The sequence below is a fragment of the Narcine bancroftii genome, chromosome 7, assembly GCF_036971445.1.
Source record: "Narcine bancroftii isolate sNarBan1 chromosome 7, sNarBan1.hap1, whole genome shotgun sequence".
In the NCBI taxonomy this organism is placed as follows: Eukaryota; Metazoa; Chordata; class Chondrichthyes; order Torpediniformes; family Narcinidae; genus Narcine; species Narcine bancroftii.
In genome coordinates, this window is record NC_091475.1 from 56,903,629 (window position 1) to 56,918,904 (window position 15,276).

The 15,276-nt window shown below is 38.9% G+C and overlaps 1 protein-coding gene across 5 annotated transcripts in view; it reads right to left on the reverse strand.

Annotated features, from left to right (window-relative positions):
* Nucleotides 1-1,071: 1,071 nt before the first annotated feature.
* The window catches only part of LOC138738955 (pyruvate dehydrogenase (acetyl-transferring) kinase isozyme 3, mitochondrial), an 80,475-nt gene continuing 66,270 nt past the window's right edge, over nucleotides 1,072-15,276 (reverse strand). For 4 of the 5 annotated variants that reach the window (XM_069890188.1, XM_069890187.1, XM_069890191.1 and 1 more), the window contains 5 exons: nucleotides 14,330-14,431; nucleotides 10,297-10,407; nucleotides 7,404-7,517; nucleotides 5,977-6,144; nucleotides 1,072-5,642 (listed from right to left, as the gene is read on the reverse strand). In XM_069890188.1, the coding sequence (XP_069746289.1) occupies nucleotides 5,604-5,642; nucleotides 5,977-6,144; nucleotides 7,404-7,517; nucleotides 10,297-10,407; nucleotides 14,330-14,431 (534 nt within the window). In that variant the 3' untranslated portion in view covers nucleotides 1,072-5,603. Of the gene's footprint in view, nucleotides 5,643-5,976; nucleotides 6,145-7,403; nucleotides 7,518-10,296; nucleotides 10,408-14,329; nucleotides 14,432-15,276 lie in introns of those variants that run through there. The other variant, XM_069890190.1, reaches the window with a different exon arrangement.

Genomic DNA, 15,276 nt, shown 5'->3' on the forward strand with positions numbered 1-15,276 from the left:
TTCTCTCCTGCCTCTGATAACTTGGTCTGGTCTGCAAACCCTTCCTCCAAGAGTCAGGGGTCATACAGCAGAAAAATAGGCCCTCCGGCCTGCCCACGAGAAAGATTTTGCCCATTTAACCGCGCATGGTTAGCGCAATGCTTTTGCGGCACCAGCAAACTGGATTGGAATTCGACGCTGTCTGTAAGTTTATATGTTCTCCCCATGTGTGTGGGTTTCCTCTCACCCTCCAAAAGAATTTGTTAATTGATTCATTTAGCATTTGGTCAGTATGGCCTCATGGACATGAAGGACCTGTTACCATGCTGTATGTCTAAATTAACATTCTCATTTGCTTGTCATTAGATCCATATCCTTCTACGCCCAGCAATTTAAGTGGTCTTAACCTCTTCCTTATTTATTAAATCTCTTCCCATCATGTTAGATCCAGTCATGATCATTAATGTACTGTTTAATACAAATCAAGGATAATGGCAATTCCTATTCAGCACCAGCCAGAGTATACCCAGAGATCCCATCATTTACCTCACTTCATGGAACTAATATTGTTTTCTTGCATTAATTGAACTCCAAAATTACCACTAATCTTGCAGTTCATTAAGAGTCTCATTAAATACTGCAGCAAATTGACTGCACAGAATGGCAACAGTCAGTGCCTCCAAATACAACTACATGCTGTGCATTTTGCCCAGCATTGTCATTTAGATACTTAAAAATGGACATATGCAAACCAAATCAGTGGTCTTGGTACTTTTAATTAAAAAAATTAAACTGGCATTGCAGAGTCAAATTCAGTTCATCACTGCTCATGGAAAGATTAATATTAGTAAACATTTACACAAGGCAATGTTTTACTGAAGAAAGCAAATGGTCTGAATAGTACAATAATCTGGGCATTTTGTACGTTAACTGATCTATAAACATCTCCAATTTCCTCTTGGATATTAACAATTGTAGAAAAACATGGGTGAAAATAATTTTGAAAAAAAAACATGAAATATTCAAGTCAATGTGAAATATTGACTTGAATATTAAATTATTTATAAAATCATAAAATGAACACAAAATGTGTCATATATGGAAAACAATCATTTATTGATCCACACCAAGACCTCATATCATTTATTTTCAAATCTGAATAATCCCGAACAATAAAAAAAATCTACAACTTCTTCATCATCACAAACACACAAATGTGCAAATTGTCATTCTACCCAATCTTAAGAACATGGTAAAGCTTTGTCAAAATGATCATGTCTGTAGGTAGCACAGAATATGCATTATTGCATTGACAAAAAAACTTTTTTTATTCCTGATACACCAAATTGAATACATTTGCTTTGTACAGAATATATTTCTTTATTGTTTCATCCTCATCTTTTACATATTCTGACCACTAATTTACCAAATGTAAATATAATTCTGTTTAATAGAGGAAATATGGAACTTCAATGTAAGAAAATTCTTGCAGTAAGAATTCCAGCTGCTTGCTAATTAAATTTTGTGAGATCACAATAATCTTGTCCAATACTGTATGGAGCATTTTAAATATATTTCTTAATGCTTAATAGCAGAGGCAATCGCTCAGAAATCAAATGCAATTGACTGATGAGTCAAAGGAGCTTAAAGAAAATGGGAGCGGCTTGGCTCCAGTTGTCACGCCTACACAGTTATTCCTATCTATTATTAGGCCAGAGTAATACTTTAATATTTTTTCCTGAATGAATCTTGCCTAAGCCACAAATCAATTTACCTAAAGGTGTTCATTTTCACAGAAATTGAGCAATGATGATATCAACAGAATGGGTTGTGTGAAATTTAACTTCCCTAATACATGTGTGTGTGTGTGTGTGTGTGTGTGGGTGGGTGGGTGGGTGTGTGTGTGTGTGTGGGTGGGTGGGTGGGTGTGTGTGTGTGTGTGTGTGTGGGCGGATGGGTGTGTGTGGGGGGGGGGGGGGGGTGTATGTGGCTGTGCATGTGCAAATCAGAGTGAATTGACAACAATGAACATTTCTACCAAATCATTAAAAACTGTAAAAGAAAGCACTTCCTCTACATACAGCAAAATATTGTGGAGAAAACCTTTGTTCTGCAAAAAAAGTCTGTTTTTCAGTTACATACCATCCTGAAATTTAGATTGGGTAAAATATTGATGCATCCAAAGCACCTGGCATTTCAGTTTAATGTCTTCCACTTATACTGTGTACTCAAGTTGCAATTTTAATCAATTTTAATGCTTTGTGATAACACATTTGCAAGTTCTTATGCATGAAACAAATTTATAAAGTCTTTCAACATTCTTAATCTCACCAAGGTCAGCAACAGTAACACACATCATAAACAGAACACACTGAACATTTACTGTTCCTAACTCCTGAATGCCAACCACCTAAATGCCTTGTCGAGTTTCAAGAATGTGTGTATGATCATGAAATGGAAGATGTACAAAGCCTAAACATATTTTCATTTGCAAGGTCCTTACAAGTCACAGGATTCCCATCTTAAATGGAATTTATTATGAATGCCATCTTAAAGAATATCAGCAAGTTCAATAGCTTCCTCCAGGAGAGTTGTGAATGAAGTAATCGATTGCCTTATTACTGTTTTGCTTTCATCTGTCTGGAGCCTCAAACTAAATCAAACTGGTCAATCAGGAGTTGAAATTTCAATAAAATAGTTTCAGTTCCATGCATTTCATCCCCGCAACTTTGGCCATCAGATACTTTGCACTAAGCCAACCATAAAATCCCTCTTTTCCTTTGGGGTACATCCTTTTCACCAAATAGCCATGAACTATGTTGATGCAATTAAGCTAAATGATAGATTCAAAGTCCTCAGTATGTGATATAGAAAGTGGCAGGGTAACAAAAATATTTATTCAACAGCATATTTAAGGAATTGTGAAATAAGCAAACCAAAGCCACTTTTATCAGAACTGAGGAAAATCAAATTCAGTTTTCATTTTAACATTAAGACCTCAAACCTTGTGAATGGTACTTTTTAATCCACCCATAATTCTATAAAACCCCAAAAACGGATACAACCATTTACATACAAGCACACTCTTAGTACTGATACAATTAGACTTCCAACTGTACTTGTTGACCAAATTCAGAAGCTGTCAACTGTTTCAGCATTTATTATCATTATTATTAATTTTACGGATGAACTAAATCGGGATACAATGGATACCAACTGCCCTCCCAAGATGTCCTTATTCATGCATCATTCATTGTGTACAAACCAGGGTCCCATGTATATTTGAATGGCCTATGTGCCTCATTATTATTTTCCTGCACTCGTATTCTTTGTCATAGGCAATAAAGGCAAATATTCTGCACTCCTTCTGAACCAGATGTATTTATATAATCCAAAAATTCCATAATTACTATTCATGATACTAGCTGTTTCCAACCCAGAATACCGTTATTGAATTTAAATTCTCGAGGTGCCACAGTGCGATTTCAACTCAAGACTTCTGAACATCACCCAGTCCTCCTGATTGCTAGTCTCATAACTTAAACTTAGTGTTATCATTATCTTTATAAGATAAAGGGAAGAGAAAGAAATGCATTATTTTCTTTGGAAATCTGAAGGCTTTGGGTAATTCTTTTGCAAAATAGGTAGGTTTAGTCTTGGTGCCAGCTTTGCTATCTTAACACTTGGCAAAGCTGTTTCAAGAGAATGTTCAGGGCCAACCAAAATGTTACCGCAGCATATTACAATCACAAATTGAGACAAATACCAACTATAGGATTATTCCATTTATTTTTAATAACTTACTTATTCTTAAAAAGTGCAAAGATAATTTACTGTGAATTATAAAAGAACACAGGAATGTGGAAATAGAATTTTGTTTGGCTATTCTGACAAATGCAGTCGACAAAAAGTACTTAAACATAGATTACAGTGAAAAATAAATATCTTAACTGCAAAATAGATTTAATACCTACATTATGTAAATATTAGTTCTTTTTTTCCTTGTGAATAACATACATTTATACACACACATATAAAGCACTCATGAGCATACAGTTGACAATCTAGCCCATAATCCATGTTGAGCTCCAGCATGAAAGTCAAAATACCTGTACAGCATTTCTTCAGATTAACCAAACCCTCATTTTCAAAAAGAACTGTTTTGATCTTTTAGAAAATGCATCTTGGGGTAAAAAGTAACTTTGGCAGAAGCTAGAATCTAGCAGCTTTAAGACAACCAACTCTTGTACACAACTGAATTTTGCTTTTTGAAGAGACGGGAAATAAAGTGAGACAGATAACAAGCAGCAAATCAAGTGTCAGAATTTTTCACAAACTGAATGCTCATCTCAGTTCCTTTTTACGCAAAGAAAATTGTATCAGAAAAAGTACAATTTCAATTTTTACACGTGATCAACAACAATGTCCTAGATCATACAAACAACTTGCCCTGCAGAAGTCAAAATGTTATTTTGGATTCAAAATTATCTACCATTTTCATTCTATAATGCTGCACATCACCACTGGTCAGTTTAATCCTTTCTTATAGCTCTCAGCAGAAAGGCTTCCTCCACAATGGTCTTGCCTGGGTGACTAGAATTTTCTCAAAGTTGAAAGACAAAGACAATCCAGTCTCACAGTGCTCAATGTTTTGCAACTCTTAATCAGGAAATATGGTGGTAATCGCCAAATATATTGATCATACAATACAGCCAGTAATTTCTAGTAACAAAAATATCATACATTAAAATTTTGGGGTTTTAACAGAGTTTTAAAAAAATCAATATTCTTAATTGACAAAAAAAGTGAGGCAGGTGAAGAGCTCATAGGAATTTCAATTACATTTTCTATGGTTAACAGATCAAATTAGCTCCATACCTTCGCTCACTCTATGCTACTTTACAGAAATAATATTGACAATTTTAAAAAGTTTTATTTGGCAATATATTATTGTGTAGCTTTTTCTCAAGTTTTACAAAAACTGGCAGCGCTGCCAGAGCTGTAACATTAATACTACTGCAGATTTGGGAGAGCAGGGAGTGAAGATAAAGCGCTGCCCCATAGTATACTACTGCTCAAATATGAAGCCGATGACTCCATACAGGCTTTAAAATGGGCTGTTAAAGGAGCAAAGTGTTTTTCCTTCAATCCTGCAACCACACAGGACTGTGCCCAAGGTGAAGCGCCTGGTGCTGGACAGCATATCGCGGGGGGGTTGCAGGCTTCAGCGGAGCAGTAGAATGGTGCAAGGCACCAGAAATTATGAGAACACCACCTATTGAGAAGGTGAAGCATGGGAATGTGATTATGGCAGTGGACAACCATGTGGCTTAGCGGCTGAAGGAGCCCACATAGGCTGCGGGTTGCTGGTGACTTGCAGTCAAAGGACCTGTGCAGGTTGTGGGCTGCTACAGAAAGGCTCATGAGAACCAGATATCAAAACTTGGATTTGAGATAGTGTTGATGGCTTCAGGTGCTAAAGGCTTCTTAATCTTATTGGAAGTTTGGACCTGGAGCTGCTAATAATTTGAGCAGGAGTCTGTGCGGCTGCAGAAGCGCTGGAGGCGAATCCACGGACACAGTGGCTCTGAAGGAACTCTCTTTTGCTTCTCTTTCTCTTATCGTTAGGGGCGCCAAGCAATGTTCATGGCAACTCTGTTTGCCTTACAGCAAAGAAAAGTATATATTACATTTATATGTATTATTATGAAACAATAAAAAGAAACTTTGAAAAAAACTAACTCATCCAGAGCAGGTCTCAAAAAGATATGCTTACCACAGAACGATACAGACAAAAAGAATATTCACAATTATTATTTCTCCTAAAAGACTAATACAGTCTGAAGTGCAAAACTGCATTTGAAATACTCATTTTTCTACTGACTGAGTGTGCAAGAGTTCCAGAAAGAGAATTCAGCAGTAACTAGAGGGACCACTACTAACTGTCCCGTTTACGGAGTGAAGGTAAAACACGCAAAACTTGGGTTTCTATAATACCCCAAAATCAGAAGACCAGTTAGCCGGTTGGTTGGCCTTGTACTTAGAAGCATCTCTAGGTTCACTGCTGGGATTGCTCCAATCATCTGCTTCTGGAGAGGTTTGGTAATGTCGCCAAGCTGATTTGTTGAAAACAGGAAGTCGTTCAAAAGATTCACTTGACAGAGCCTAGGGAAAAAAACAAAAAAAATTAAAAAAACAAAACTTTAACATTGCAAAATGCAAGTTTTATAAAGCACACTGTGGGCAGGAGTAAAAATGGGTACTGTGGGAGCTCAATGTGGGAGGGAGGGTGGGTATAGAACAGTGGTTCTCAACCTTTTTCTTTCCACTCACATCCCACCTTAAGCAATCCCTGACTAATCACAGAACACTGATGCAGAGATTACTTAAAGTGGAAATAAAAAGGTTGAGAACCCCTGGTCTTGATTTCTACCTCATGTTAACCGTTTCATATTTCCATTATCGTTACTTTAAGAAGTGTTCCCATTCATGTGCCTTACTGTTCCTTATCCTGACTTGTCCAAGCAAAACTGCTTCTGTATTTCCCCAAATTATAATTGTGATTATAATTGAATCATTCTTGATCAGCTATGATGTACTTTGAAAGATCTGCCCTGTGTAAAGGCTGCAAAATAAATGTACAATTTTTTCACTTTTCCAAAAGTTAGCTTGCGATTATTTTAAACTGGCTTCCTTTCAACATTCAATGCCAAATGATAGGTCTTCCTTTCAAGCCCATGAATATAAATGCACGACTTTGGTAGTTGTCTCAGGCAAGATGTGTGTCTTTGAAAACCCAGACACAGTTTTAATTAGGATTTCCCAAAAAGATACAATTAAAATAATCACCATTATCCATTTCATACAACATAGCAAATAGAAGCATGACTAGGACATTGGCCCATCGAAACTACTCTGTCATGGCTGATCCTATTGTGGACTCGTCTCTAATTATCATCCTGTTCTCCATAACCCTTCATTCTCCTACCATGGAAACATCTATTTATGTCTTAAATACATTCAATGAGGTAGCCTCCACTATTTCCTTGAATAGCAAATTCCACAGATCCACTATTCTCCAGGAGTAGCTGTTCATCCTTAACTTTATTTTAAATCTTATCCACTGAATTTTGACACTCATTGCCTCATTCTAGTCCTACCTACTAGTGGTGACAACCTCTCTGCATTTATCAGTGGTTCTCCATGTTTTTTCAACCCACAGTCCAACATCTTAATGACCATAGAGAGGGGCACAAGGCTGTCAAGCTTGATTCCCCTAACCAGATCGACTTTCTTGGTTCGGTTTCGTTTTGGAATTGAATCACCTGTGTATTCAATAAAATTTGTGCTTTAAATCTACAAGCATTCCGAGCAGAGATTTTATTGCCTCACTTGAAATCTCTTTCACTGATGTTGGAAAATACCTTCAGATAAATAACTGCATCTGTGCCCAGGCCTTCCATGGAATACAGTTTGAGGTCCCCTTGAAAATACCTTGCATACAGACGCGAGATTGGTAAGCCATATCCAAATCCAGCCTGTAGAAAATCAACAAGACCACGTTATAATGGTTCTCAGACAAAAATCAAGAACAGGCAGGACCGTTGTAGAAACTGCTTCTTCCTGTGCAGCCAAATCTTTAAGAGGGGGAATTTTAAATGAACATCATGCTTGTCACAATGGAAGAGCACAATTTTCTTAATTAATGTTAGCTAACCTAAAGTAGATGTAGCTCACACTGAAAGAACAAAATAAAAAATGATGGGCCCTTTATCTAAAATGTCATTAATTACTGAGTAGATGTTTGTTTGAGGATTTCCTAAATTTTAATTCAAACAATATTTATCTATGGTCTGATCAGTATCGACATTTAAATTGGTACATTGTTCTAAGCTAGAATGCCCCATCATATAAGGAAAATAAGAAAGCACCCTTTATTGATTTCTGATGTTGTCCATTTTATGTTCAGATCAGACACCATTTATTGTTATGTAATAAAACAGAAATGCAACATTACACCAAAATTGGCTTAAATCTGCCATAAGGCAGACAAAGAATCGCCATTTGCATTGCCCGGCACCCCTTACAGTCAGCGAAAGAGTCCCTCTGAGTCCCTCCAGCACTCCCACAACTCTCCAGCCACACAGACTCCTGTTCAGTTCAAACCATCGACATGATGAGGAAGCCTTCAGAATTCAGGCACCTATGGATGTCCTCCTTGCCCTCAGCATCCAGGCCGGGGTTGGGGGGGGGGGGGGGGGGGTAGCAGTGTGGGGCGGTGGTGGAGTTCTCCCTGTTACTGGTTCCCTGCGCCAGTACACTACTCTCCTGGAGTCCGCAACCACTCGTGGCCGCTGCCCAACACAAGCAAGGTTTTAAGTAAAACAACTGTCTAAAGCCTGTAGAGAGCCATTGGCAGTAGGGCTGGGTAGTAGAACCCGGCAGTGGGGGGGGGGAAAAGAGTATTTGTCCACACTCTGCTCTCTCCAGGTCCACTGCAGCAGCAGTGCTGCTGTTACAGCAGCTTCAGCCATGCCACCATTTTCTTAAGCAAAAACCATTACAAAATACAGGTTTTTCCTCACAAGAGGAGTAAAAACATTTCCAAACACCATTCATTGCTGTTTTTTATGAAAATAATGTTGAAATAATCTTCACATATCACAAGGTCTGAAATGATTACTAATATGATAGAGTAGACATAAATAGACTCTTTCCCCTGAGGGCAGGGGAGGTTGGAACAAGATGGCATAAGTTAAGGGTAAAGGGGCAAAACTTTAGGTGGAATATGAAACAATGCTTTTTCACTCCGAGAGTGGTGGCAGAATGGAATGATCTTCCAAAAGAGATAGTTGCGGCAGGGTTCCTTCTGTCATTTAAGAGAAGGCTGGTTGTGTACATAGAGGTGAGGGGGTTGGAGGGTTATGGGCGGAGAGCAGGAGGGGGAAGCTAGTGGAGTTGTTCAAGTGAACCGGCGTGGACTTGAAGGGCCGACATGGCCTGTTTCCATGCCGTAAACAGTTATATGATTAAAAATGGTTCAACTACCAATGTAACAAATAACCAATTAATTTAATTTTAAATGGTTAAGCCTTTAGGTTAAATGGGACTGTGGACTGCTGTCCTGGATTGTTCATGATTATTAATTCTTTGGAAACTGATAGATGTTCTTGCTTCAAAAAAAGGGCTCATGAACTGATTTACACACTACAACTAGTGATATGGAAAATAACTTTACATAATAAACATGGAAACTGGACAGAGAAACTGCGACAGAAATAGTGTGGAGTCTATAGACCATTAGTGAATGGAATACAATTTTTATGACTGTGATGTAAAGATGGGCAAAGATATCAATTAACAATTGAATAAACTGTATATTTGGGTAAGGAGAGAGAGAGAGCTAGAGGAAAGGAAAAATGGGGGTTTGGTGGGGGGGGGGGAGGCTAATGGAATCGATCAGTCAATAAATCACATCTGAGGTAGACAAAGACTTCTGATGCAAACAGTTATCAAATTAGTTCATGACAGATAAATCAAAAGATTTTGTCAGTAAAATGCACTGTTGCAATAGGCAAACTGATGTAAAGAGGGTTGTTTTCCAGTGTTTTGAAATCTTGAAAAATAGAGAGAGATTTCTTTAAATTGATGATCATGGCAGACACAAACAGCTTGTTTCACATCAAATGTGTTGTGCTTACGAAAAATGTGTTATTGTAAACCAAAGATATTGATTGATGGTCCACATGAAAACACAATGCACAATGGAGACTGCAAACCCAGACTTTTAGCTGTTACATAGACACTCGAGGGCAATGAGCAATGGGAAATAAATGCTGCCTTGCCAATGACACCGATCTTTTGTGAATGAATTCACAAAAATATTCCAGTCTGAAGAAAGAACAAAATAGGACAATTAAATCCTCCAATAATCATTTAAGCAACAAAGATTAAGAGTTCAGGTAAGAGGTCAAATTAGATAATATCCTGGATTAGTCTCTTGGACCACAAAAATAAAGAGCAGTCAGCAAAGACAGAGGAGCCTATGCAGTATTCCAGACTTCCAAGCATTGGTCTGAGTCATTTAACACATTTAAATGTATTATAATTAATTACAGTAAGTACAAGGTCCAATATTAGAAAAGATGGACTTATTGGAATTTAGTCTGAATGCATTAATGTGAAAAGAAACATAAAAAAAACAAATTTCAATTGGCAGAAATGCGCTGGAAAAAGTCGGCAGGTCATTTTTGTGTATTACACTCGACCCAGTGCATAATAATCAATCATAGAGTCCCTTGCAGCCAGAGCACCTACCAGAGGAGCAGCCCGTGATGGCTCCAAGCTGGGACTGGGTGCTGTTGAATACATATAATTAAACAGACGGTCAATCTTCCGCAGAGGAACACCACCCCCCTTATCAGATATCTGTAAAAATAGGAAGAGAATTAATGTTCAATTTAATTCAACTTGACTTTCTCCCCCATAAGCTACATTGGTATTTTAATTTTTAATGTAGAGATACAGCCTGATAACAGGCCATTCTGGCCCACAAGCCCATGATAACAGGTCATTCCGGCCCACAAGCCCATGAAAACAGGCCATTCTGGCCCACAAGCCCATGATAACAGGCCATTCCGGCCCACAAACCCATGATAACAGGCCATTCCGGCCCACAAACCCATGATAACAGGCCATTCCGGCCCACAAACCCATGATAACAGGCCATTCCGGCCCACAAGCCCATGCCAATAGACTCATGTGACCAATTAACCTACAAACCTTGTACAGCTTTGAAATATGGGGAAAAAAAACTAGACCACCTGGAGGAAACCTGTGCAGACATGGGAAAAAATGTACAAACTCCTTGCACACAGCAGCAAATTCAAATCCAGGCATTGTAACATTAAACTAACAGTGGCTCCTTTATGAAAGTCAAAAAAATATACTGAAAGATGAATAAAATCCAATCTGTATACAGCTCAGAAAAGTGCCGGAGAAACTCAGCACTTTTGTGTCCTGCATTAGACCCCAGCACCTTCAGCTTTCTTGTTTACATTCTCTTGGACTATTATACTTCATCTAAGAAGATGCAGATGATGGAAATTTGAGAGCAAATAAAACCCCCAGAAAATATTCAGGACATCAGGCAACCTCTCCCTTTCCAGTTCTGAAAAAGAGTCCTTGACTTGAAATATTAACTGTTTTTTCTCTTTCTACAAAATGCAATAGTAAAACTAGTTTTTCCAAGATAAAGTTGGGTTTTGAAATGAACTCAAAATTTAAGATTTGATTAAGAGCACACAATTGTGAATCAGTATTTGTTGCCACAAGCTCTCCTCTACAATGCCAGCATGCATTGAACCCTATGTGGTAGATTTTCTACGAATGTCGGGGGAATTCACTCAAAACAATGGCAGAAGAAATGCTGGCCCATGAAACAACTTTAAAGAGTCTTTTTGACATTTCATTATGCCCAGACTTTTATGTTCAAAACCTAATAGAAATAATGCAATAACTTTTGAAATTAAAAAAATAAGTAATTTAATTGTATGTATTTTAAAGCAATTAATAATTTCTCAATTACCGAATAACAGCAACCCAAGATTTACCCTATCCCTCAAAGCAATTCCACTCTATTCAAATAAAAGAATTATGCCTCATTCAATGGAATTAATTTGCCGTTCCTAACAAGGGAACTATCAAACTTCACGTGTACCATGGGAAACCATTGGGAAATGAAAAATATTGAAAGTCTTGGAAGCACTCAACAAATAACATCAGAAAGGTCAGTAAAATAGATTGCAAAATCTCTTGCTGCACTTATGGTATTCATCACTGCATCAGAAACTTTGGCATCCAAATTCCAAGGCACTTTTATCTGGCTTTTTCACACTGCTGTGCAAAATGGGGATTCTGGGAGTGTGAAAATGTTGGCCCTGGAAAATTACTTGGACCACATACCCAGGTTATTTCCCCAGGCCACCCTCTTCCTGCGGTCTGAATTGGCAAATGGCCGGGCAGGGAAAGCATCGTGACGTCAGTGCTTGCGTGCTGCGTCATCGTGTCGTCATTTTGGCATTTAAGCGTGTCAAATCTTAATTTGCCTTCAATAAATCAGTTAATTCTGCTCTTTGTTAATTGCTGTGTGTATGTAAATAAATACACACACATACACGCACATGATGGAGAGAGAGGGGAGAGGGACTTCCAGCAGGACTTCCTGTGAGTGCATAATGACATTATCATTGGGGGGCTGGACCCTCCTCTAAATTACAGAGAGTTTGGATTGTGGTGTGAAAGACTCGGGAGGTCCAAGTAAGGTCACCGCTCACCCGCGATGTGAAAAGTGATTCATTGCAAATGCAACTACAGTACAGTGTCTCTGTAATTTTTAAAGCTCATGAGTCAATCGTGGATTTCTACACCAGTGAAATTACATATTTTGAAATGATTAATTTACAAATACCAATGAAAAATTCAAAACACAGAAGGAAACACTATAGTAATAAATGAACATGCACTTTATGTAAAATGTTGAAGAAAATTAATTCACATTCACGATGCTATATAATCTTTATTTCATTATAGATCATTAACTGACAGAAAGTTGTCTGGGGAAAGGTTTTCTTACAGAGCCTAAAAAATGTGCAGCTAATTGAAGGTCGTGACTACCTCTTTTTCCACTGTATAATACCTTAATGAATCAAGGTAACACTTTCCAACTCTCACATAAACACCAATTTGCTTTAATGCCCATTTCCCTAAGCATCCCTGAATCCCACAGATCTCACAATCCCAGGACATCTTTGTAGAAAGTCTGATTTGAACTTGGAATGTTCAAGATTCAGAATTATTAAGACACACAGTTCACCATTCTTTCTTTGGCTTGGCTTCGCGGACGAAGATTTATGGAGGGGGTAAAAAGTCCACGTCAGCTGCAGGCTCGTTTGTGGCTGACAAGTCCGAAGCGGGACAGGCAGACACGGTTGCAGCGGTTGCAGGGGAAAATTGGTTGGTTGGGGTTGGGTGTTGGGTTTTTCCTCCTTTGCCTTTTGTCAGTGAGGTGGGCTCTGCGGTCTTCTTCAAAGGAGGTTGCTGCCCGCCAAACTGTGAGGCGCCAAGATGCATGGTTTGAGGCGTTATCAGCCCACTGGCGGTGGTCAATGTGGCAGGCACCAAGAGATTTCTTTAGGCAGTCCTTGTACCTTTTCTTTGGTGCACCTCTGTCACGGTGGCCAGTGGAGAGCTCGCCATATAACACGATCTTGGGAAGGCGATGGTCCTCCATTCTGGAGACGTGACCCATCCAGCGCAGCTGGATCTTCAGCACCGTGGACTCGATGCTGTCGACCTCTGCCATCTCGAGTACTTCGACGTTAGGGATGAAAGCGCTCCAATGGATGTTGAGGATGGAGCGGAGACAACGCTGGTGGAAGCGTTCTAGGAGCCGTAGGTGGTGCCGGTAGAGGACCCATGATTCGGAGCCGAATAGGAGTGTGGGTATGACACCGGCTCTGTATACGCTTATCTTTGTGAGGTTTTTCAGTTGGTTGTTTTTCCAGACTCTTTTGTGTAGTCTTCCAAAGGCGCTATTTGCCTTGGCGAGTCTGTTGTCTATCTCATTGTCGATCCTTGCATCTGATGAAATGGTGCAGCCGAGATAGGTAAACTGGTTGACCGTTTTGAGTTTTGTGTGCCCGATGGAGATGTGGGGGGGCTGGTAGTCATGGTGGGGAGCTGGCTGATGGAGGACCTCAGTTTTCTTCAGGCTGACTTCCAGGCCAAACATTTTGGCAGTTTCCGCAAAGCAGGACGTCAAGCGCTGAAGAGCTGGCTCTGAATGGGCAACTAAAGCGGCATCGTCTGCAAAGAGTAGTTCACGGACAAGTTTCTCTTGTGTCTTGGTGTGAGCTTGCAGGCGCCTCAGATTGAAGAGACTGCCATCCGTGCGGTACCGGATGTAAACAGCGTCTTCATTGTTGGGGTCTTTCATGGCTTGGTTCAGCATTATGCTGAAGAAGATTGAAAAGTGGGTTGGTGCGAGAACACAGCCTTGCTTCACGCCATTGTTAATGGAGAAGGGTTCAGAGAGCTCATTGCTGTATCTGACCCGACCTTGTTGGTTTTCGTGCAGTTGGATAATCATGTTGAGGAACTTTGGGGGACATCCGATGCGCTCTAGTATTTGCCAAAGCCCTTTACTGTGACAAAACACAGACAAATCAAGCCATTTATGTTGTCCTTCAAAACTGTTCCAAATTAACAGTCTACCAACACTATTTCCATAGATATATACATTTCATGATTGAATGTGGAACAAAATATTTGATCACAAAGCTGTACTTACCTTTATGGATAAATCTTCCTTTCCCAATGTAACCAACGTTTTAACAGGCGGGTAACCTTCCTTTCTTCCATCATGAAGCTCAACTGTTGCTCTCATAGAATTCTGTTGTATATAAAAGTTCCACATCATTAAAGTTAGGAATAAATTAATGCTTGGAGCTGAAAGCCTTATCCACATCATGAGCAAGGTAAAGACTTCAGGGCTTGCTTTTAATCAATTTCCCACAGAAATGTTCTTTTGGGCACAGCTGATCTATTTTAGAGACTTGTTTTAAGAAAAATAGTGTTTGTATCGGATTTTAAAAAAGAGCAAGAAGATTGCTAAAATGCTGGAAAGTATTGGCTATTTCACCACAAGCTCTAAATAATAAATATCTAATTAGCCTGTATGAATAAACTGTGGCATCCAATTTATACTATAGGCCAACCTTTCAATACAAGGACTAAAAGACAGAGATTCAGGGACTTTCCCAATAAATTAGAAGAACAAGTCTGTACCTGATTAACAAGTCTTTGCTTGAATAATCCAATACAGTTGTTGAGAAATACTCCAAGGATATATGACAAATAATCTTAAAATGCAAAAGCATGGCAAATTCATGGTTTATCCTGCTCCTACAGTATATCTCATGATGGCATTTCTTATTTATCTTTCTCTTGTTGGACTTTTCCTTAGTACCCTTACAAACCTTTGAAAGCATGTGGAAGAAAAAACCAACAGAACAAAAGTATGGAGTATTTTGCTATCAGACTAGTTTCGTCTGGAATACAAGACAATTGGAATCTGTGTGCATGAGTGACTGTTGTCAATGAGAAGGTGAAAACAACTTGTAGAAGCTTCCTTAAAAGTTTGCAACCAATGAGGAGAGAAAATAGAAGGATTCACTAAATGAGTTAACATCAGTTAAAGTAGTTTAACTGATCTGGTAACTGAAGACAAATAGAAAT